Raw genomic sequence first — 22,338 nt, 5'->3', positions numbered from 1 at the left:
AAAAGTACTCCAGAGTGTTGTTCAGCATGGGGGTGAGTAGAAAAGGAAGGCTAATCATGTTTTAGGTGTACTATTCCTTTAAGTCCAGTACTGTAGAGAAAAAAAATGCTTTATTGTTTAACTCGTCATTGGTTGCAAAATCATGGCACACTGCTAATGTTTAAAAAGCTACATCCACATGAATGTGTGTATAAAAGGGAAATTCCCATAGGAAGTCAGTCTTAATGAACCCTATTTACTTTTTTTTCTTCTAAAACTGGTTAAACATTAATTCAAATACAATTTCAGAAGCATTGCATTTGTAAAATACTAGCTTATGACTCCTACTTTTTAACTTATACTAACTTTTAGAATCATTTTCTTCACGAATATAGCATGCCAACATTTTTCTGCTAAGCATTACAAAACATTACATTACAAAGACATTACAAAAATATCTTTCTTCTTAATTTGCCACGTCAGTGGTTTTGAATGTTGCAGCCTGAGAGTGTAAAGTGATAGACTTAGCTTAGGAACAGAACATAAAACCTGTTTTCATACCTTGATTAAAAAAAAATCTTTATTGTTACATTCTCACTAATTACAAATTTATTTTATGAAAATCCTCTTGCACTCGGGATTTCCATAATAATTAAAACAGCAGAGATATCTGCACGAGAAGAGCGTCTAAAACCAGAAAATGGTTTCTACATTTTACAAGAAAAAAATCATTTGTTTTTTAAAATATCATCATAATTAAATACCCACTAAAGTTTTGTTTACAGAGCTGGTTACTTAAAGAAACATCTGTTTAAAAAAAACAAACTATGCAGCACATTTATGAGCAACCATTACTTCACTGAGTGAAGACTTCAAACCAAAAGATTTAGATAACACCTTAGTATTCAAAAGTCAAACAATTTTTTCTGTTTTAAATTAAATAATAGTTTATTATGGTCAAAAGAAAACAAAAACATGTACATGTACACACACGGTTCTCATCAAGTAGTGAGCTGCTGACAGATGCTAACAGGTTTTTTTCCAGTAGAAAAAAAAAACAAACAAAAATGACTGACTACAAAGATAATCTACAGAAACATAATAAAGATGAAGGTCATTTCTTCCATGAAACAAAATGAACAATGCATAAAAGACCTCAGTTGGTTGAGTCAAGTGTGTTTGACAGGGCAGAAGAACTGCCCCCACTTTAAGTGCAAGACGTGCAAAACTCTGAGGCTGTTTGTTTGTGAGGTGCCAAAAAAAGACAGAGACACACATCTCTGAACAGTAATAATCACCTAGGTCTTATCATTTACATAATATAAACACAGTTGGAGACATTTGAAAAGATGTGCACTGAGTCCCAGTGTCTAAAAGCATAAACAACAGTTCTCTAAGGTGCAGCAGTGAGTAAGATATATTTTTCTACAATGCAGAGGTGAGGTTACACACTCTGATTTAAACTCTCAGATTATAGTCCAGCTACACAAATGATAATGATGAGCAATATGTACATGATTTTGGTTAATGCACAAGAACACCCCCATGAAAAATCATAGTTATTCTAAAAACCTGTGGAAAAGGTAAAAAGCTAAGGACTAGTGGCAACTCCATTGCTTATCTGATCTCCATAGAGCTTTGCAAATGTTTTTCTTTACTGTTTAAAATTTTGTGGAAACATTTCAAAATGGAACGATTTTACTGAGATTTTAAGTAAAGTGGCAAAGTGGCAGGAAAGTTATACCTGGTTTCAAGATTTTTTCAATGCCTAAAAAGTGTGTTTGCATTTGTATTCAGCCCCTTGTAATATGATACCACTACCTATATAACATTTGGGCCAATTAACCTCTTTCAGATATCACCTACTGTAATACTCCTCACCTGTGTGCAGTGCATGCAAGTGCATGGTTTTCTGAGTGGTCCAGATGTTAGTTAGACAACATGAAGACTGAGAGATTAACTAAAGAGCTAATGGATAAAGATGGGGAGAAATTTAAGCTGAACAGGGTAAAAAAGCTATATCCTGTTCACTTTATTACAGTAGTAGCCATTCAAAATTTCCCCACTTTCATTGATGGGCCCTTGGCTGGTCCTTGGCTGGTCATCTGCGATTCCTTTTTAAACATCAGTCATCGAATGCAAAACCGAGTTTACATTGTCATAGATGAATGACGATAGTTCAGGGGTGTAATGGATGTACAGAGAAGTTCAAACCCCATCGACACCTCCTTTCTCTGCAAATCTCAAAATTCTTCTACCACAAAACGGACAAATCCAAACGAAGCCCCCAGTTGACGTAAACTCTGGGATGTTGCCTTGTTTGGTTCTGAAGGCGAAGCTGAAGGTGAAGCTGAATAAGATACAAAAAATGTAGTAAAAAACTGAAAAGTGGCAGTAAAAGACCGACCTTGACTTAGCGATCATGTTTTAGCATGACTACAATCCTAAACATACACCATGAACTACCATGGAATAGTTTTGACCAAAATATGGTCATCGGTATAAATGGCCCATTCAAAGTCTAAACCCAGATCCAGTTGTAATTCTGTGGCAAGACTTTAGAATTTCTGATCAGAAATATTTTACCCCCAACCAGATTGTGCCTGAAATATTTTGCAAAGAATAATGCGCAAAGGTTTCAGACTCTTAATGTGCAAAACTAGAAGAGACATATATTGAAAGACTTACATCTCCATTCAGACTTAGGAGGAAGTATTAACTAAGGGTGACAGAACACAAATGCATAGCGCAATTTTTTAAATTTTAGAAATTAGTAATTTTCCTGAATCTACACAACTACAAGCAATTATTTTGTTTTTACATGTAACTTTATTCCAATAACATGTAATGACAACCATGGTTGTAATCTCACAAGTGGACAAAGCAGTGTGTCGCAGTGAGCTTGTTGTAGATATTTTTGTTTTATGCCCAATATTGAAGCGTGGTCTGCGCTATGTTATTCTATACCACAATGCAAGAGGGACAATCGTGAACTAGCTGTGGGTCTAGATACGACCGAGGCGGTGAGGAAGTGGGGGCAAGTTTGTGCGACAACAGAGCAACATGAGGGCGAAAAAGAGTGAGGATCCAGGTGGAAAAAGGTTCCCAGCGTTCTCGCGCACCTCGCTCTTCTAGCTGGTCTAATTTCAAGACTCATTTTTTACAATGTTGGTCATACAAACAATACAGGTAAGGTACAAAACAGGAAATACACATAGTGTAGAGCAGATGTAGATTTAACCAATCAGAGGCCTCCTGTCTGCGGTTACCTACAATTTTGGAGAGGTGCATCAGAATGTCTGCAGAAGGGGCGGGGGCACATTCCCGTTTACTGCGAAACACATGCAGAGGACCTTGTTTCTGAGTATAAATCAGCCTTACAGGACAGTAATGCTAAACTTGTGAGCTAAATGATTCCATGTAACCTTTTCTCATGAAGGAGAACTGAGATTTGGCTTTAACTTAACCTTTGGAAATGTACACACAGAAAAAAAAGAAAAAAACTTTTTTGTGTAAGTGTCATAATAGTATACATACATCTTATTTTTACTCATCAAATGAGGTTCTTACCCAAAAAAACTAAAGAAAAAAGAAAATAGGCTTAGACAAACTTCAGATTCTCCTTTGAAGAAATGTCTCACAGTGCTTTCCTTCTTGTTTAGATTAGGCCTTACATATCAACATTTTTGACAATTAGACATTGCTCATTTCAGAGTGAAGATATTGCAGTGGCCCAACAGTTTTAGAGGGTGTCTAGTAAATACTATTGAAATGACAACTTGCATTTTTCTGAGGCTCCAAAGTGAATCTTGATACTAAACTGTATGTGCTCTGCAAATGGAAGTACCATATCTGGAGTCCAAATCACCAGATTTTTCAATTCTAAAACAAAGCCCAGCTTATTAAAATTCAATCTCTTCAACACTAGGGTTGTGTTCCCTTCATGTCCTTACAATTGTTGTTGTACTACCTCACATAGTGCCACAAAGAAATAGATTGTAAAACATAGTTGTCCTAATGTTCAGATAGAGCTTCTGCGTTTATTCAGTCTTCTGTAGGTATTAATGCTGTGTAAACCTGTAGATACAGAGCTGATGCCTGAGTGATGCTGCAAGCCGCACATGCAGCCATTAGAGTGAAGAGGGTTGGAAAAAGCCTCTCCCTGCTCCATGTAGGTGTCTGATGTGGACAGGTCACGTGGGATGATCATTGGAATGGAGTACTGGAGCTTCTCTCTGCTCTTATACCAAAGACAGGAGCACATTGATTGGAAGTGGAGTACTTCGGCATAAACGTTGCGTAAACCACGGCTGGCAGTCCCTCCGCTGCTCCCTCCGACGGCACTTCCACCACCACACATAGGTGGCGTTGAAGACGGAGAGGCCGGATCTACAAAGCAGTTGATGTGACCACCCACCTGACCATTATGGGCAAGAAGAGCCCGCTGCTCAGCGTCCCTTTTCTCATCCTCGGCATTCATTGTCATGAATCTCAGCACGGCTAAGTTGAGGAAGGCTCCGATCACCGCCAGGCCTGTCAGGATGTAGATAAAGCTGAAGGCCACATACTCTGGCTTATTTTGCAGGGCTTGCTTATTCTGTAATGCCACATAGTCCCCAAACCCAATGGTGGTTAGGGTGATGAAGCAGTAATAGAACGCATGCAAAAAGCTCCACTCCTCAAAGTGGGTGAAGGCCATCGCCCCCACACATAGTGTACTCATGCAGGATATGAAACCAATGGTCACCATGTTGACCATGGAGACTTCAGTGTGCCTCATTCCAAGGCACTTCTTTAGGCGGTGGAGCAGGTATCTGACAAAGGTGTTGATCCGCTCACCAACACTCTGGAACATGACCAAAGTGAGGGGGATGCCTAGGAGGGCGTAGAGCATGCAAAATACCTTCCCCGTATCTGTGCTGGGGGCTGCATGGCCATATCCTGTAGAAAAAATGGGAGAAAGGAGCAGGGTTACTGAGCTGAAGCTAATGAAAACTAATCTACAGATGACAGGAATGTAACAAAAGCAGGCAGAATGCTGCAAACCTGGACTTGAAAGACACAAATGATTTGTATTCTATGAGTGGCTCTTCTGATAAATTCAAACACTCTTCATTTCACAGTGGTAGAATGCAATTGGAGATGAGAAGGCACAGGAGTGTGGCAGCAGGCAGAGCCAAGTATTGATGTCGTGTATGGGAGAGGGGTCTTGAATAATTCATTGACAATTGGTCTCTGCAGAGTGGCTTTGGCTAATGAGTGCATTTGCACCTAATTAGTACTCAACATTGTTCCAGATCAAATGAACAGGACATCGAAGGCTAGCTTGTAAATAGTCACCTTTATTTGTACATCTAAAAGAAAAGAAAAGACAATATCTGTCTAGCGTTACTTTGAATGTTTTTAATTATAAAGCAAACAAGAGTCTACAGTACACCTTGAACAGTCAAACAATCTGAAGCTAGTTGTTCTCAGAGCAGGCAGTTTCTAATAGGGCTGCAGATAAATCTTTAGGGTAACATCTTCCATAGATTCAGCATACAGTAACCATATTTACATATACTGCATAAAGAGAAAGATACATTTTCTTTTTCCTTACTATCTGACATGTTAAAGGGACGTGTGAGGAGAGCATATGTCTCAAATTAAGCTAGTATTTGGCTCAAAAGTTATGTAGCGTTGTCTTAAATAAACAAATCACATGTTTATTGTTTTTTTAATATATATATATATATATATAAATTGTTCAGTGTCAAATTCAGCAAATAAATGTGACAATTTTAATTACCGTATAATAAAAACACTGAAATGTGCTAAGAGGAGGCTCTGTCACTAGAATGATAGAAGGTTATTGGCGTCACTTTACAAAATCTCAATTCCCTACTCTCTGCCTTTTATTGGTTAATATGCTGATTAGCAGGAAAGTCTGTCAACTTTCCTTCCAAAGCAAATCGAGACTCTACAATAAGCGGCCAGAGTTCACTTGTTTGGTTCACATCGGAGCTAAGGCGAGGAAATAGAGAAAAGTGTTGTGTATTATCAGACAACACTGGAAATTATCCTCCTGATTCTCAGACATAAGATCTTCAACCTTAACATGCGTGGCTTTGACTCCCTGAGACTTCCTCCTGTCATCTGGAGCCGGTGCAGACAAAGAAACAGATAACACCCCTGATAACCACAGGTTACACAAGTCGAAGGGGTTGATCAAGAGCCCAAATGTGATTACCTGAGGGTTGATTTAATTCCCAAAGCTCTGGCTTTATTGGAACACAAATCTATTTTGTTCAGCCATCTTTCTTTCTATTTCAGAATCTGGTTAGACTTTCCCCCCTTCATTTAGCCACAACAACATCACTGGTAATAGATTATGTAATTTGCTTTACCATTTTGAACAACATGTTTATTCCCATTTTGAAGCCGCATTTACAAAGACCAGCTATTTTAGTGTGAAAATAAAATAAAAGTTTATAAACTACACCTTTGCTGACTTCGGACTTCCACCTGCTCACTTTTTTTAAACATTTATTTATACAGGTAGACTGACAAAAACAAGAGTTATAATTAAAAAATAAAGAAATGGTTATGAAAACAGGAACTTTTTGCATAATCTCCCTATGAATATAAGGCTTTAACTTTTTACCTTTGCTACTCTTCAGATGCACTTGCTGTTATTTTATATATTACAGCTCCTTGTCATGATATGATCAAGAATCCAAAGTGGTCTTTGTTCAGTTGTCCTCAATCCACCTCACACATCTCAGCAGGTTCAGATTCAACTTTATAAAGTCCAGTTCTATTCTGTATGTGAGTCACACAATCCTTTGACCTGGACTTCTTTAACAGATGCAGCTAATCTAAAATGCATTCATCTTTAATATCTGGTCAGTCTGTTCCCTAAGGTAGAATGAATATGAAGGATTTTCCTTTGAATTACTTTTTATTCAACTCTCTGCAAAGTTATTTTCTTTATAATCTCTTGTTAGGCATGCTACCACTGCACCCCTCAACACAAGCTGCAACCAATGGGGACAGCCAAGATAAAATGAGAACAGAGAAGTATAGTTTTTTAGTTCTGAGGGGAAAAAAAACAAGTTTCTGATTAAAGAGTTAATGCTGATATGAACTCCCTGTGGCGGGTTGTTTTACTTCAACATTGTTGTACTGAAATGTTGTAGCACTTATTAAGCGAGTCGACAGGACAGCTCGTTCAGGTGAGCACAGAGCTGTGGCTTAAGGGCCGTCACAAGCTCTTTGCAACGAGGAGCAGCTTTTTGAGATGTGAAGATCACTGGAGTGACAGGGGAGCAGATCAGCAGGAAATGCTGAAGCTCGAGGTGACAAGGCGCGCATTCATAGTATGGTGTGAGGGAGTAAAGAAGTCCTGCATGACAAAGTCATCCTGCTTCCTTAGGTTATGAGAATGCTATAATAAGACAGCTTGTGCTCTAAAGAGGACCATTTGCTCTAAAGAAAGGCTCTCTAATTACATCTGACTAGAGAATTCCCAGAGGTTCTGTTTAAATATGAAATATCACTCCAAATATCTTTAATTCCTATATAACATTGTCCCAACAAGGGTTTGATGACTTTACATGTATTTGGGAGTACTGGGTAAGACCTTCAGGCCTGCTTTATTTCTTCAACAAGTGTCTAAGTCCATATTGACTGTAATTATTTAGGCCAGTTGAGCACAGTATTAACATGTTGAAGAACCTTGATGATTTGAGCTTTGTGATGTAGTATCCTGCTAAATACCACCATTAGCAGTCAGGCATACTTTGATCATAAATAGTCATCAATAAGTCTGCGTTAAACTCTGGCATTTAAAGGTGATTTTAAGGAACTAGTTGCCTTTATGTTTGATAGTCACCAGGTCAGAACTCAAACCCTTAGACCAAACCCTCCATAGATGAGCCACGTGCTTATCAGCGGTCAACAGTGGTGTCAAAAGTACACATATTTATTACTTAAGTAGAAGTATAGATGCTGCAGTTTAAAAACTCTCTGGTAAAAGTTGAAGTGTCAACTTGACCTCTTTAATCAAATAAAAGCGAAAAAGTATGTGCTCCAAAAATTACTTAAAGTATAAAAGCATAAAGTAACCTTTAAAAAAAAACAGCCAGATGCCACTATAAGAAATGAAAGCTAAATTTTTCGACTATTTCGAAAAATTCTTTGAGATAGGGCCAAGGATGAAGGAGGTCTTGTTGGTCTCCGTCTCCATCTCCTGATACGCTCTCGCCTGTGTCCGACCATTCAGAAAAATCAACAACAAATCTGAATCCGACATTGTAGCATGGCAGAGACTATTTGCATTTGCAGTTTGAAGAACACCTGCTTTTGATGATTTCCTTTGGCATCAGCACAAATTTGACAAATAGCTAACCAATGAGTATATATGACTCCACTATATAGACATTAGCAATTACACTAGTTTTCACTAGATGTGGATGGAGCCAATGATCTGCATTGAATGGTGTGAAATAAATATTTATAAACATTAAACCGAAACCAAGAGTTACGAGTAACGTTTTTTTTATTTTTTATGTAAGGAATAAGTACAGATACTTGTGTGAAAATTTAATGAGTAGAAGTCATAAGTAAGAAGAAAAATAAGTAATTAGGTAAAGTATAGATACCTAAAAGGTGTACTTAAGCAGAGTAACAAAGTATTTGTACTTCGTTACTTGACACCACTGGTGGTCAAGCATTTAAAAAATGTTTCATTGTCACTGCACTATCTGACGGTTGCATCAAAATTCAAAAACCATGGGACCTACAGACATTTCTCCTATCTGTTTTCGTTACCAGAATTCAAAGGGTATTTTCTCTTTATCGAGCGAGTCTCTGTAAACTCAAGATTTATTTTCTCTTAAAAATCCTGTATATAAACAATTTCTGGAAATAAACTGTCCAGTCATCATAGTAACACAGCCACTTTTTAAGAGACATTTAAATCCACTTTCTTGAAGCTGAACTCCTAAGGTAAATTAAAATTCAAAAAGGTAAAATTCACCTTCTTTTTGAAAGGAAAAAGTAAAATTCTGCAGAATCAGCTAAATTCTTATTTTTGTGTAATTGGAATTTAGGTAGAAATAACAGAATTTAAGACTTTTGTTAACCAAGATGAGTATCTAAACTCTACTGTTAAACATGAACGATTACACTTAATACAGATGAACGGCACTTACTATTTCAGTTTCTACTTGCTGCTGTCTAAACCAGTCATATGAACTAATGGGTTTTTCTCATAGTAATTTAAATCTCATCAGTTCAATAAATATGAGCTATTACAATAACAAAGGAAATACCAGCAACCAAAGAGGATTCTTATTTATTTTTAAGGCCTCAAACCAAGCGTGTAAGTTTATTTTCCCCTCTGCTTTCATTTCACAGTTTTAATCAAAAATGGGTGTGCAATATTCAGTGTGGATTAACCCTCAGTCAGATTTTGCAAATGAAACAGCTGATATCATCTCAAGTCATCCCTTCTTTTTTGCTGTGAAGTGACAATAACTAATCCAGTTTTGTTTTTATTATAGATTTCATCTTATAGTTGCTATTGCTTGTTTGTCTACTTAGATGACAACTCACTGTATAAACGTCCCTCCCCAAGGCATCTGTCTTTAAAAAACACAGCATCCGATGTCTCCATTCCACTGATTAATTAGGCTTGGGGGGGGGGAAAAAAAGTGGTCTTTGAAAATGGATCAAAGAGCAGCATAATGTAGCTCTGAGGGCTTTGGCTCACTGGCACTCAATTACATTTCCATTGATTACCAGGAACAATTTGTTCTCACAGAAAAAGACGAAGAATGTTGCTCATTGGAGAGAGTTTTTCAAGAAGGAGAAAATTTGGTCTTGGATATTCATTATTTTCTGTTTAACTAATTATTTAAATGGATATGGTAGAAAATATGATTTGAGATAAACCATATTGTTTGCATGTAGATTAAGGAACAACAGGGCGTAGACTCCTGAACAGCAGTGCTGCTGACAGCACTGATGACACTGGCCTTGATGGATAATGTCCTCGGACGTCTCTGCAGCCTGGAGAGCAGCCACAGTCATGCTACATGATTAACACTTACAAATGTGTTCTTCTGTGTGGTCTACAAGGTTTCTCACAAATGTGGATGTTTATTTTTCCTTTGCACTCTGCAAAGGCTTTTACACCAGATTAACCTTCTCCCAACCAGTAACCTTAAAGAAAAGATTTATTCATTTAAAGGGTTAGACAAAAGACAAATCTAAAATGTTCTGGTTTTATCTGTACTCAATCCTAATAGAACTACTTCTTGTAAAATAACCTTTAACTAATATCACTGCAGGTCTTTTTTTGTTATGTCAGAATCATTATGATCTTTGTATATGTTAGGAATCCAGTTTGTGTGGGTTGTGTTTTTGTGTGTTTCTCTCCCTCCACCATCAGGTGGTGCCCTGTTCTCGTTGGTCCTCTCACACACCTGTTGACTCATCACTGAGGACTATTTAAACGATGGACTGTCACTACCTCGGTGCCAGTTGGCGCTAGTTGTTAGTGTTTGACAGTTTTTGGTACTCTAGCCAAGCTGAGTTTTGCTGGGTCTAACTGAGCCTTTGTTTTCACTGAGCCTATCCCTTTTTTGTCTTTGCCTTTTCGGCAGGAAGTCATCCTGCAAACTGGATGTTTAAACTTCTTCCCCTGTAACGATTGTTTGAGTCTCACACTGAGCAGGGGATAAACCTCCACAAGTTCCGTTCAAGTCCTCCAGGATTTCCAAGTGACAGTCCGTTCAATAGCTCCTCGGGGTCCAACCAAGTCCAAACCTGTCCGCCCTCCAATGAGTCTCTTCCTCTGGATAAACTAACACCGACTAGATTCTTGGAAGAAAGTTTTCTTCACTATCGTGAATTCTGTTTTCTCTGTCTCTCCAAGTCATCGTTCTAGTTCCCACGGATTCTGAACTAACCACTGATACTTCCCTTCCCTCTTCCAGTTCCGGTTCACCAGTACACTAAGTTTCCTGAATCCTACCCCTGCTGATCTCATCAATAAACCTGTTAAAACTTTTACACTGGTTCTCTGAGTGGTTTACTGAATGTGGGTCAGATCCCTCATGAAAATCATGACAGTATACTGCTATGAAAAAATAAAGGGAACACTCAAATACATCCTAGATCTGAATATATTAAATATTCTCATTGACTACTTTTTTCTGTACAATATTGAATGAGCTGACAAGAAAATCACATAAGAAAATCACATAAAACCATCAATAGAAATCGAATTTTCAACCAAAGGATGCATGGAAACAAAATCAAAGTGAAAAAAAGTGAAATAAAAAAACTGATCCAACTTTGATGTAATGTCCTTCAAACAGGTCAAAATTAGGCTCAATATTGTGTGTGGTCTACACATGCCTCTATGACCTCCCTACATGCCTGGGCATGCTTCTGATGAGGCAGCAGAAGGTGACCTCTGGGATCTCGTCCCAGACCCGAACTAAAGACGTTGGTGGATGGATTAAGAAATGATGTCCTAGATTTGCTCTATCAAATTCAGGTCAGGGAACAGGTGGGCCAGAACATATCTTCAATGCCTTCATCTTGGAGGAGCTGCTGACACACTTCAGACACATGAGGTCTAGCATTGTTCTGCATTAGGATAAACCCGGGGCCAACTGTACCAGCATATGCCCTCACAAGGGGTCTGAGGAACTCAGATCGGTATCTAATGACAATCATTCTACCTCTGACGAGCACACAGAGGGCTATGTCGCCCTTCAAAAAATGCCACCCCACACCATTACTGACTCACTGCCAAACCGGTCATGGTGAAGGATGTTGCAGGCAGCAGATCCCTCTATACAATATCTCCAGACTCTGTCACGTTTGCTCAGTGTTAAGCTGCTTTCATTTTTGGGGAGCACAGAATTTGCCAATCCTGGTTTTCTTTGGCAGTTCTTTTGACAGTTTCATGCACGATGCCCAAGGTCATGTTGCAGGGCTCTTGCAGTGCTCCTCCTGTTCCTCCTTGTACAAAAGCAGATATACTGTAGTGGTCCTGCTGCTGAGTTTTTGCCCTCCTACGGCCTCCTCCATATCTCCTGGTGTACTGGCCTGTCTCCTGGTAGAGCCTCCAGCCTCTGGACACTATGCTGACAGATGTAGCAAAGCTTCTTGCCACAGCTTGCATACGTAGATGTGCCATCCAGGATGAGCTGCATTATGTGAGCCACTTGTTTTGGTTGTAGACTCTGTCTCATGCAACCACTAGAGTGAAAGCACCACCAACATTCAAAACTGACCAAATGATCATCCAGAAAGCATAGGTAATAAGAAATGGTCTGTGGTGGTCCCCACCTGCAGAACCAATCCTTTGACACTTTGAATTCAGAAAGGTTTGATTTGATTTAAGTTATATTGTGTTGTTAATGTTCCCTTTGTTTTTGTTTTTTTTGAGCAGCCTATATCTAAACACCGAGGTTTTAATGTGTTTCCTCAGTTAACTGTGGCCTCTTTCATTTTACAAATACCACTAGCATGCATGTAAAACAGGCTATTCCTTTAACATATATTTTTCTTTTTTTCTTTTTATTTACTTCTAATTCAAAAAATTATGTATTCTAAAATAAATATAAAAATCTAAGGCAAGTGTACAGATAAAGTACATGAACACCTGCTAAGGCACAAACAAACTGAAGATGATAAATATTGTATAGTAGGCTAGCTAAGAGGAAATGACTGCTGATATAAAAGGTCTGTAAACACATTTTTTTCTGCTAGTTTGAAGTGGGTTCAGATGTGTTACGTACAGTTATAACATTCAGCCTTATATGGTCAGGCTAGATCTTTCACATACAGGTGGCCTCAGAAGGGTAACCAGTGTGACGTCTCCATTATCAGAGTTTACGGCCTCCCTGAAATGCTGAACAGATTGGGGAATGTTCTGGTTAACCATGCGAGTAAACACCGATCATGTCCCCTGATTGGTACAGGCTGTCTTTGCATAGCAGTCCACTGTTCCTTCAGCAGGCCTCCCTCTCAGATAATTTTCATATCCAGCCGTGCCTTGCCCAAAAATATCTTAAATAAAATCCTATGAATTGTAAAACTCCTTCCCTCTTGTATGTAGTAGCAGCTGTATCTGCTGATGACACCCAAAGATGTTTAGTTCAACAATGGCTGTGATGCAGTGTTTTCCCACGAAGTGTCCCATTCCAGTTTCTCCCTTGCAGCAGCTGATTCCCATTAATTTTCTTGCACAGACACCTCAAACTCTAGACAACCCCATGGTTGTTTATACAGGCACTCAAACAGTGTTCTGGTACTCCCATCTCCCAACACTACTCAGTTTGGCTTTTGACCCCTTTAGGCCTCATTGGCAGCTGCAGTGTCCATGGATGTGAAGTCAGTTGATTATTTGCTTTAATGGAAGTGCAGTATGTACAGTATCCATAATCCATAATAAACAATAAGAGGTTGTTAATTGAATATAAATAAGAAAAAAGCCTATAAATAACTCTTCTCACAATAAAATTATCAAAGATCAAATTCTAAACTCAGTGGGAAAAATCTAACCTTCAAAGCAGTAGATCCACCATACTTAAATTCTTAATGTAGGTAATTATATAGAATTTTTTTATGATTACTATTTTATTAAAAGTTGTTTACATAGCTTTACAAGAACTGAAAGGTTTCCTTTCCTGGGGTATATTAGCAGTTTGCAAGGAGACATTTTTTCCCAGCCACTCATCATCATAGGACACACATGACAACATGCAAATAAGCAAAAGATACACAAATTGCAATAAAACTACCATCTACTTAAATGTATATAACCAGAACACTAAAACAAATCAGCAGTTACAACTGTTAGAAACACAAATAGGATTAACCTTTATATTTTTTAGCAAATAGATACAGTATATATCAAATTAATTACCTTTAGTTTGTAAAGAAAAGTCTCTTCTCCATTTTTTTTTGTCAAAATAGCCCAGTTTTATTTTATCTGTAAAATGAACATCAGGGAAAAAATCCTCTAAGAAGAGTAAATATCTTATGTTAAGTCACTATACATACACTATACGATTCGATTAGCAGTGATTGGAAGTTCAATTCAATTCAGAAATGCTTCATTGAAGCATTAAAAGATCTTTTCAAGTGATGTTTTTTCACCCCCCGTTTTGGTCGGTAGCGCTTTACTTTCTAACGTTATTGTAATGTATTATTGTATATTGTATATTGTATTATTGTATATTGTATGTATTATGTTCAGAAGTAACTCAGTTACACGTTACAAAGTAAATTTGGGAATATTGCTACAGTTTCTATGGTGGGTAAAGTGTTACAATTTGAAAATATCTGGGAGGACAACGTCATTTAATGTCATCGTGCTCTGCAATAAGATTAAAGATACATAAATCATTAATCTTTCTGAGAGTCTGTAACAGGATTTTAGGCCATTATATTTGTTCCACACTGCAAAATGATACTAACCTATTGCCCTCATAGAGCAGTAAACACCACCAACAGTGTAGTTGGTAGTTTATTGGTAGTTTATTGTTGGTTTATTGGTAACCCGATTGATAATCTGACTGGATAATCCAGCTGGTTTACTGGTATGTGCTCCTGTCCTCTACAGAAATGCTTTGCTGCATTTCAAAATGGCAGCTCCAAGATCTCCAAAATGACAAACAGTCATTTACGGACTGTAAATGTGTAAACACACATTTACAATCTGAAATACACAATTGTCTGCACTTCTAAAAGTTTTCCACTACTTATATCTTAGAGAAGTTATACTAGTTTTCTGAATTTTTTTTTTCTAGGCTATAGTTTGGGTTCTGAGATATTTTTCTATACTTTTTTAACCAATCATTGCCTAATGTGCCCCTAAGAATGATCAACCAAGTGTCTCTTTATATAAGAAAAAAACAGATAAACAAAAGCTTGAGTCAAAATAGTATTATCCAACTTCTCCAAAATCGCTTCTCTGTAAGCTGTTTACTTACATAGATAGTATCTGCAGTGCAAAAAGCCCTTCTACTCACACTCCCCAGTGGTGATCCATCAGTCATTATTCACAAAGCCACAAATGGCTCCCAACATGAAACACTCTATTATAGGTTTGAATCAATGCTTTTCCAGTCAGGACTACATCTGAGCTCATATACATGGAACCAACCCAAAACCAAAATGAGCAAAAAATAGGGCCTAAGGGAAAGTGATGGATGATCTCTATCAGCTTTTGTTTCTTTTTGTGAAGATCACGGTCTTTACCCAATATGGAGGAAATAATGAGTTCAATTAAAGCTTTTATGTTCCCTAAATGCCAATTAGTTGGAGTTCTAAATATAGTAACCTCACTATCAGCTCTAAGGAGCACAGTGACAGATGAGAAAACTTATAAGACATGCCACATTTCTTTTGTAATTATGTTTTTTTTTATCATTACCCACATATTTTTCTTGGCACCAAACGTTTGTGTTTTGTTGCAACAGGTACTTGCCTTGAAAGACACCAAAACGTTTTTTTTTTTTATATTTTTTAAATCTTTAATTTTATCTCTTTGTCCGTAGGATATTTTCCTTATAGTCATTATTGTACATTTGGGTTGGAATGTTTGCTTGCCCATAAATAAAGAGATGTTTTTTTGTTTTGTTTTTTGGCAAATTGTTTTTTACCACAAACACCTCTACTTTATCTCTCCATCATCCTGCTCCATTTAATCATTACTGGGTACTTAAACTGCCTCAGGTAAAAATTTTACCCAGACTCTTGAATAACAAAAAAAAGAATTCTCTTTTTTTAAAGGTTTAGGCAGAAGAAGCTTGTAGTCTTTATTCAGACCCAAATTAAAGGTATAGTTGATGGTTTTCGTTAACTTTAGAAAAGACCTGCCCTCTCCACTTTTTAAGAAAATGCACATGCACAACCCTGTACCCAGTCCAGAGAGGGAACGTTTATTAAACACGTGTGAGAGCATGCACAAGCCCATTTCTCCTCATGCATGCTTTGTTTAAAAGTTGCTGTTTGCATCGCTCATGCAAGCTTACTTTCCAAAAGAAGATTTGCAATTTTTCCACTATGTCAGACTCACCACCCTTAAGTGAAAATGGGGACGAGCACGTAGGACGACTTTGCGTAAACATATCGCCACAATGATTGAAAATTAGGAGGGCCACTTATTTTGATGATTCACCCGGAAAAAGAATATCTTCCACTGAACCTTTAAGTCTTGTTTCAAACTGTCATGTTTTCTAAAATGTATGGTTATTCATTTAATCAGCACAGCTTTTCAGACTTCTATGGTAAACATAATTGGTGTGGCTTCTTGTCTTCTTAGGATATCCAGGTAAGGTAAAAACAACAACCTGTAGGATGAAAAGAAGGCTGCTTGTCTATCTTAAAAAGGAGATGTTTGGTGTCAGATAGTCTCTGCTTCGGAAACTGGTCGGCCAATAAAGGTACATACCAATAAAGTGCAACATTACTGTTAAACTGATCATTATTATTTCAATTATTAAGGAAACGTTGTTTAACTTTATTACACACAGACTTGTGATTTCAAGCTTTATTTCTGTTAAGTGTTAGTAATTTTCTGCTCATATATTATAGTAGTTCAATAAGAACAAATCATTTTAATACAGAAAAGTGGGCTAAATGAGAAGTATATTAAACATCTGCTTAAAGGTCAATTCCAAAAGAAGTGTTAAATCTGTCAAGCGAGTCTAATCAGATGCCATATCTAAATCTAAAAAAAACATAAGATAAATGAAATCCAATGTGAACAGATTTTAGATTTGACTCAAATTTACCTGGATTTCTAAGCTATGCTGTCTGTTTACTACCACAATCTAGGTAATGTAAGTGTTTTAGTAACACATTTTGGCACAAAATAGTAATTGCTAAGTTATTTTATCTGCATCATACTAAAGACCTTAGTTAGAAAATATTTCAAAGATTTGTTAACATTTTAAATAATGACTTGTCACCATCTACAAGATCAAGCAAACCCTATTGATGTGTTGAAAGGGTTAGAGTAGTCGCTCCAATCAGCCTTTCATTACATGCTTCAGCAGCTAACAACAATCTGTCAGGAGAAAGAGAGAGAGAGAGAGAGCTAGAGAGAGAGAGAGAGAGAGAGGGAAAGAGGATGTATTTATCACAAGCAATCTGATGTAATGCTAGAGGAGACCTCACATTGGTAGAACATCTGTCTGGCTTTGCTTTAACTCAGTTACCCCTGTGTGGGCTCTAAATGGGCCTGGGAGCATGTCCTCTCATGCTGCACACAGCTGAGACCCAAACTCTGCAGCGTCACGAGCCTTCAGATTGAAACGAAACGGCATTGGATCTGTCAATGTTTTACTCTTGGGTGAAAAAAACTTGTCAGGGACCACTTCCAGACACACAAGTTTAGGTTCCTTTTTAGGGGATATGAGAGGAAACCTTGGCAGGCCACAGTTTTCCATGAGGTCAGTAAGCAAGGCATTCCAAGCAGAGTGTGAGATATTTGGGAGAGTAAGCTAATTAAATAAATCACGTGAGTTTAGTACCTGATACATTGTTGATAAGAACATGGTGAAGTGGGAGGAAAGTAAAAGAGAGCAGAAAATTAATTTCAATAATATGAGGCAAAAAGATGTAAACAGTAAAACTGAAAACACATGTGCAGATATAAAATAAGATATATTGGCGAAAAAAGAGATATCTTACAATTTAAAGCGCCGTTTTTGCCTTGAAGTCTTTCATTTACCATACTGCTAATGTGGGAAATCCAATCTAGAATGACTTTTAAGGCTTTTAGGAAAACAGCTCATATGACAAGCTCTTTATTTGAGTTTGCTGCTGTGGGTGGGGTGTGGGGGCTGCTGTGTAATGTGATACAGGAATTTGAAATGGTCTCATTCAGAGCTGCAGCGAAATACTGCATAACAAAACCAATCTATGAACAAATATGGGTATGCCTGAATGATGACATTCAATTCAGCTGAAAAAATAGAAATAATGCAGAAACTCAATTAGATTAATAGAAAAATATAGTGCAGAGAGGTAGCGTGCAAGAAGTGGGGACTTTACCAGGTTGCCACCTGGGTTTGGAATATATTTCTATATATTTCAAAAATAATCAAAAATATAAAATAATTCTTAGCTTTTATTTCAAATATTCTAATCACTTTTGGTTTTGCAATGTTTAATTAGGCTTTATTTGAATGCAACCAGTGTTTTTTAAAACGTTTAGACACCTATCCAGGAGTCTGTGTCAATTCTGGTGGCTTAAGAAAAACTGAGCAACGGTCCAGTTGCCTCTGATTTAAGCCTGTTTTGTGATGTCCATCACTCTGTTAACTGAGAATTTGCACAAGCATGTCCTGTTACTCACTCGTCTGTAAATATTTGGGCACTATGATTTTTTTTTGGTTAACAAATGCTGCAAGAATGTAGATTATTTTCTGTTAAAGTGCCTAATTAAAACCCTAACTTTTTCACAATTCTTGCATGAAGAAACTAAGAAGTGAAAATAGAAAAAGAGCTAAAACTTGAACAAAATCAAAAGGTTAAACATTGTGTAGAAAAGCAAATAAATATGATAGACAATTCAAATGCTACTGAGGACTTATTGCCACATAAAGATAGCAGAACAAAATTAACAACTAAACAATGCCCAGTAGTAGTTTTATAAAGACTCTCCCCCTTACATTTTAAGACTTTTGGATCAGATAAATCACAGAGCATTGGGACAAACTGCAACCTTCGCAACACTTGAATATCAAATGTACAAATACATCACTTTTAAGTTTGATCTTATGTTACTTCCTGCTTCAAACTGCCTCCATTCCTTTTGTTTCCAGGGATTTTTAACTGACTTCAACCTCATTAAAATTGGAAGCTGTGATTTTAATCTTCTTGGGTTGCTACAGAAGCTTTTTTTTTTACTTAAAGCTGCAGCTACAACAAAAAAATAAACAAATCCATATCCTAAAATCAAAGGAGATGTACCATATGGTAGACTGGTACTGTGATCGGATGGTACTTATGAAAGCGTTTAGGTGGTGAAAATTCCAGCGTATCCAACTCACCACCAGGTGGTGGTCGGTGGACAGCTTCGCCCCTCTCTTCACCCGAGTGTCCAAGACATGCGGCCGAAGATCAGAAGATACGACTACAAAGTCGATCATCGACCTTCGGCCTAGGGTGTCCTGGTGCCAAGTCCAGGGGGATTGACGGCAGCCAGAGGCGGAGACCTCGGCAACCTGATCCGCGGGCGCTTAAACTGGCTCTGGGGATGTGGAATGTCACCTCACTGGCGGGGAAGGAGCCCGAGCTTGTGCGGGAGGTGGAGCGATACCGGCTAGAAATAGTTGGGCTCGCCTCTACGCAGAGACAGGGCGCTGGAACCCAGCCCCTTGAGAGTGGCTGGACTCTCTTCTACTCTGGAGTGACCTGCAGGGAGAGGCAGAGGGCGGGGGAGGGGCTGCTTGTCTCCCCCCAGCTCAGCAGTCTGGTGTTGGAGTTCACCCCGGTAGACGAGAGGGTCGCATCCCTTCGCCTTCGGGTTGAAGGGAGGACTCTGACAGTTGTTTCGGTCTATGGGCTGAACGGCAGTACAGAGTAACAGGCCTTCTTAGCATCCCTGGGGAGGGTGTTACAAAACACCCCTCCCGGGGACTCCATCATTCTAATGGGAGACTTCAACGCTCACGTGGGAAGCGACAGCGACACCTAGAGGGGCGTGATCGGGAGGAACGGGCCACCAGCTCTGAACCCGAGTGGTCTCTCATTATTGGACTTCTGTGCAAGTCATGGATTGTCCATAATGAACACCATGTTCAGGCATAAGGATGTCCATCAGTGAAAATTCCTTTCTTCTAAATATTCTACCATTGACTGTCAGTGGTATTATAGGAAAGTGAAAGTAGTTTGTGAAATACTACTAACTTTGTGGAAGATATAAAACTCCTTAACAGGAGGATTTCTCCCTCTCCCAATATGACTGTTCAGAAGCACAAAAAATAAATTATTAAGGACATGCATTAAGAGACAAGTATCTGACCTCACCAATACACTTCTGAAAAGTAGGACCATTGTCATATTCAACACTGGGAATTAAGAATGGGAAGAATGGAGTTCACATATGAGTCCATTAAGGTGAGCAAATTTTTCTGACAATATATTGCATGTGCTTGTCAGTAGCAAATATATGTTGATGTTATGCTAAGCTTGTAGATGTCAGTGTTTATTCTATAAGCACTATATAAACCTGCAGGCAATATAAAAATAGTAATAAATAATATTTTCTGCAGAGATTAGCATTACTCTGGACTGGCCACTAACCGTGGATATCATTGCTTTAAGTGAACTAGCAATGCTGTAAGACATTGTAAGGTTGCTCAACAGCATCAACTGCTCCTTGTATACACAGTTTTAATGTTTTCATACTGAAAGAAGCTCTGACCTTGCAATCAAACCGTTCATGAGGGAACACAAATTATACAAACCTAGATGTCTGAGATTAGAGTATTAGTGATTGTGTTTCAATATTTAGTTATGCTTATAAAGGTTACGTTACTTCCAGTGACATTATTTAGTATATTTCATGATTAATTACTCCTATGTCAGGTCATTGTCCTTTGCTTTGGTTGGTTTCTTTCCCCTGGTTTCCTGTTAGCCCTGTTTTATGTCTGTCCCAGTTTAATTTTGTTTAGATGATCATGCTTACACAGAACCTATTTTGTTTTTGTTATAATAAGTTAATCTAATCTGTACCTTCACAGGCCCGGCTACTGTCCGTCAAGCCTGCTTTCCACTCCTTTTCCACCAGGGATTTAAATAGAATAAACCACAAGCATATCAGATAGTTTGCAAATTATAAAAATGGTTCAAACAAGTTCAAGTAAGTAATGCTTAAAACAATAAGAATGAAATATTTAAGAGGGAATATTCTGAAGGGAAGGAAAATTGACACTTCCCCAAGTCTAAAATTGACCTATTTGACTATCAGATCCTCCAACTGATGTTGTTGGATCAGAAAGATGAAATATTATGAATGATAACAAAAAAGCCCAGAACAACTTATAAAGAGATTAAATTCAAGCCCATGAACTTCACTGTCAGATCACACCATCCGTGTTGTTTGAGCCAGAGTGGACATAATGGGAGACAACCAAGCTACATATTGACAAGCCGCAAAGCCTCTGGGAGAATGTCCTAAGAACAGATAAGACAAAGATTGAACTTTTTGGCAAGTCACATCAGCTTTATGTTCACAGATGGAAAAATTAAGCTTCAAGAAAATAACTCTGTCCCTACTGTGAAACATGGCGGAGGCTCTCTGATGTTCTGGGGCTGCTTTGCTTCATCTGGCACAGGCTGTCATGAATCTCTACAAAGACTATCAAGGGGTTCTAGAGAGAAATGTGCTGTTCAGTGTCAGAAAGCTTGGTTTTAGTTGCAGATCATGAATTTTGAAACAGCAAAATGATCCAAAAACACAGCCAAGAATGACTGAAAAGAAAGGGACCTTCTATTGTATGAGCCCTCGCCTGAATACTATTGAGCATTTTGGGAAGGAGCTTAAACATTTTGTCTGGAAAACAGGCATCCTTTAAACCTGATACACCCGGATAAGTTTTCTCCTGAGGAGTGGGTCAAAATACCTCCTGAGAGAAGCAGACATTTCAATGACAGTTGCTGGAATCATTTGGTTGTGTGACTGCCTTAAAAGGTTATGCAGCAAAATATGAAGGGTACCATTAATTTTGTTCAGGCAAGTTTTATGAGTTTATTTTTTAAATCATTAGGTTGAAAGGTGATGTTGAAAATCAATGTCTGACTTTCATTTGATCATTTTCATAGTTTTTTGTTTTATTACTATCAAGACTTTTGTCAGATTCAAGATTTTCTGGTGACCATAGTGATTTTTTTTCATTATAATTCAATGGGGGACCAGCAATAGTTACCACATATATTTACGTATGTTTGGTTGCACTTTTCTTTCAAAAAAACAAAGAAAAATGTAGAATAAATTACATACATGTAGTAGATCATACATAAAATACACGAGGCATAACCAGGTGAGCATCCCCTTCCAGATTGTTTTTTTTTAGGCTAATTATTAACTTTAATTATTGAGACTGAATCACAAATATTTAAAACTAACCCTTTTTGGCATTTTGCAGAAATGGAAATACAAAATTTAGTTGTATATTAATAGATTTAATAAAATTTGTCATAATCTGATTCATTTCAGTCCCATTAGTGATGCCTGGTGAGTGAGTGGCTGGGTTTCTTCTCAATTTATATATATATATATGTATATATGTATATATATATATATATATATATATATATATATATATATATATATAT

At 37.8% G+C, this 22,338-nt stretch overlaps 1 protein-coding gene across 1 annotated transcript in view; it reads right to left on the bottom strand.

Moving 5' to 3' along the window:
- Positions 1-3,089: 3,089 nt before the first annotated feature.
- Positions 3,090-22,338, bottom strand: part of kcnk3 (potassium channel, two pore domain subfamily K, member 3) — a 43,686-nt gene continuing 24,437 nt past the window's right edge. Inside the window, exon 2 of the mRNA XM_015387997.1 lies at positions 3,090-4,920. Coding sequence (XP_015243483.1) covers positions 4,001-4,920 — 920 coding nt within the window. The 3' untranslated portion in view covers positions 3,090-4,000. The remainder of the gene's footprint in view (positions 4,921-22,338) is intronic.

This window comes from Cyprinodon variegatus, unplaced genomic scaffold (genome assembly GCF_000732505.1).
Source record: "Cyprinodon variegatus isolate N-32 unplaced genomic scaffold, C_variegatus-1.0 Scaffold410, whole genome shotgun sequence".
Classification (NCBI taxonomy): Eukaryota; Metazoa; Chordata; class Actinopteri; order Cyprinodontiformes; family Cyprinodontidae; genus Cyprinodon; species Cyprinodon variegatus.
Note: the sequence above shows the minus strand (reverse complement) of the source record. Positions and strands in the feature narration are given on the sequence as shown.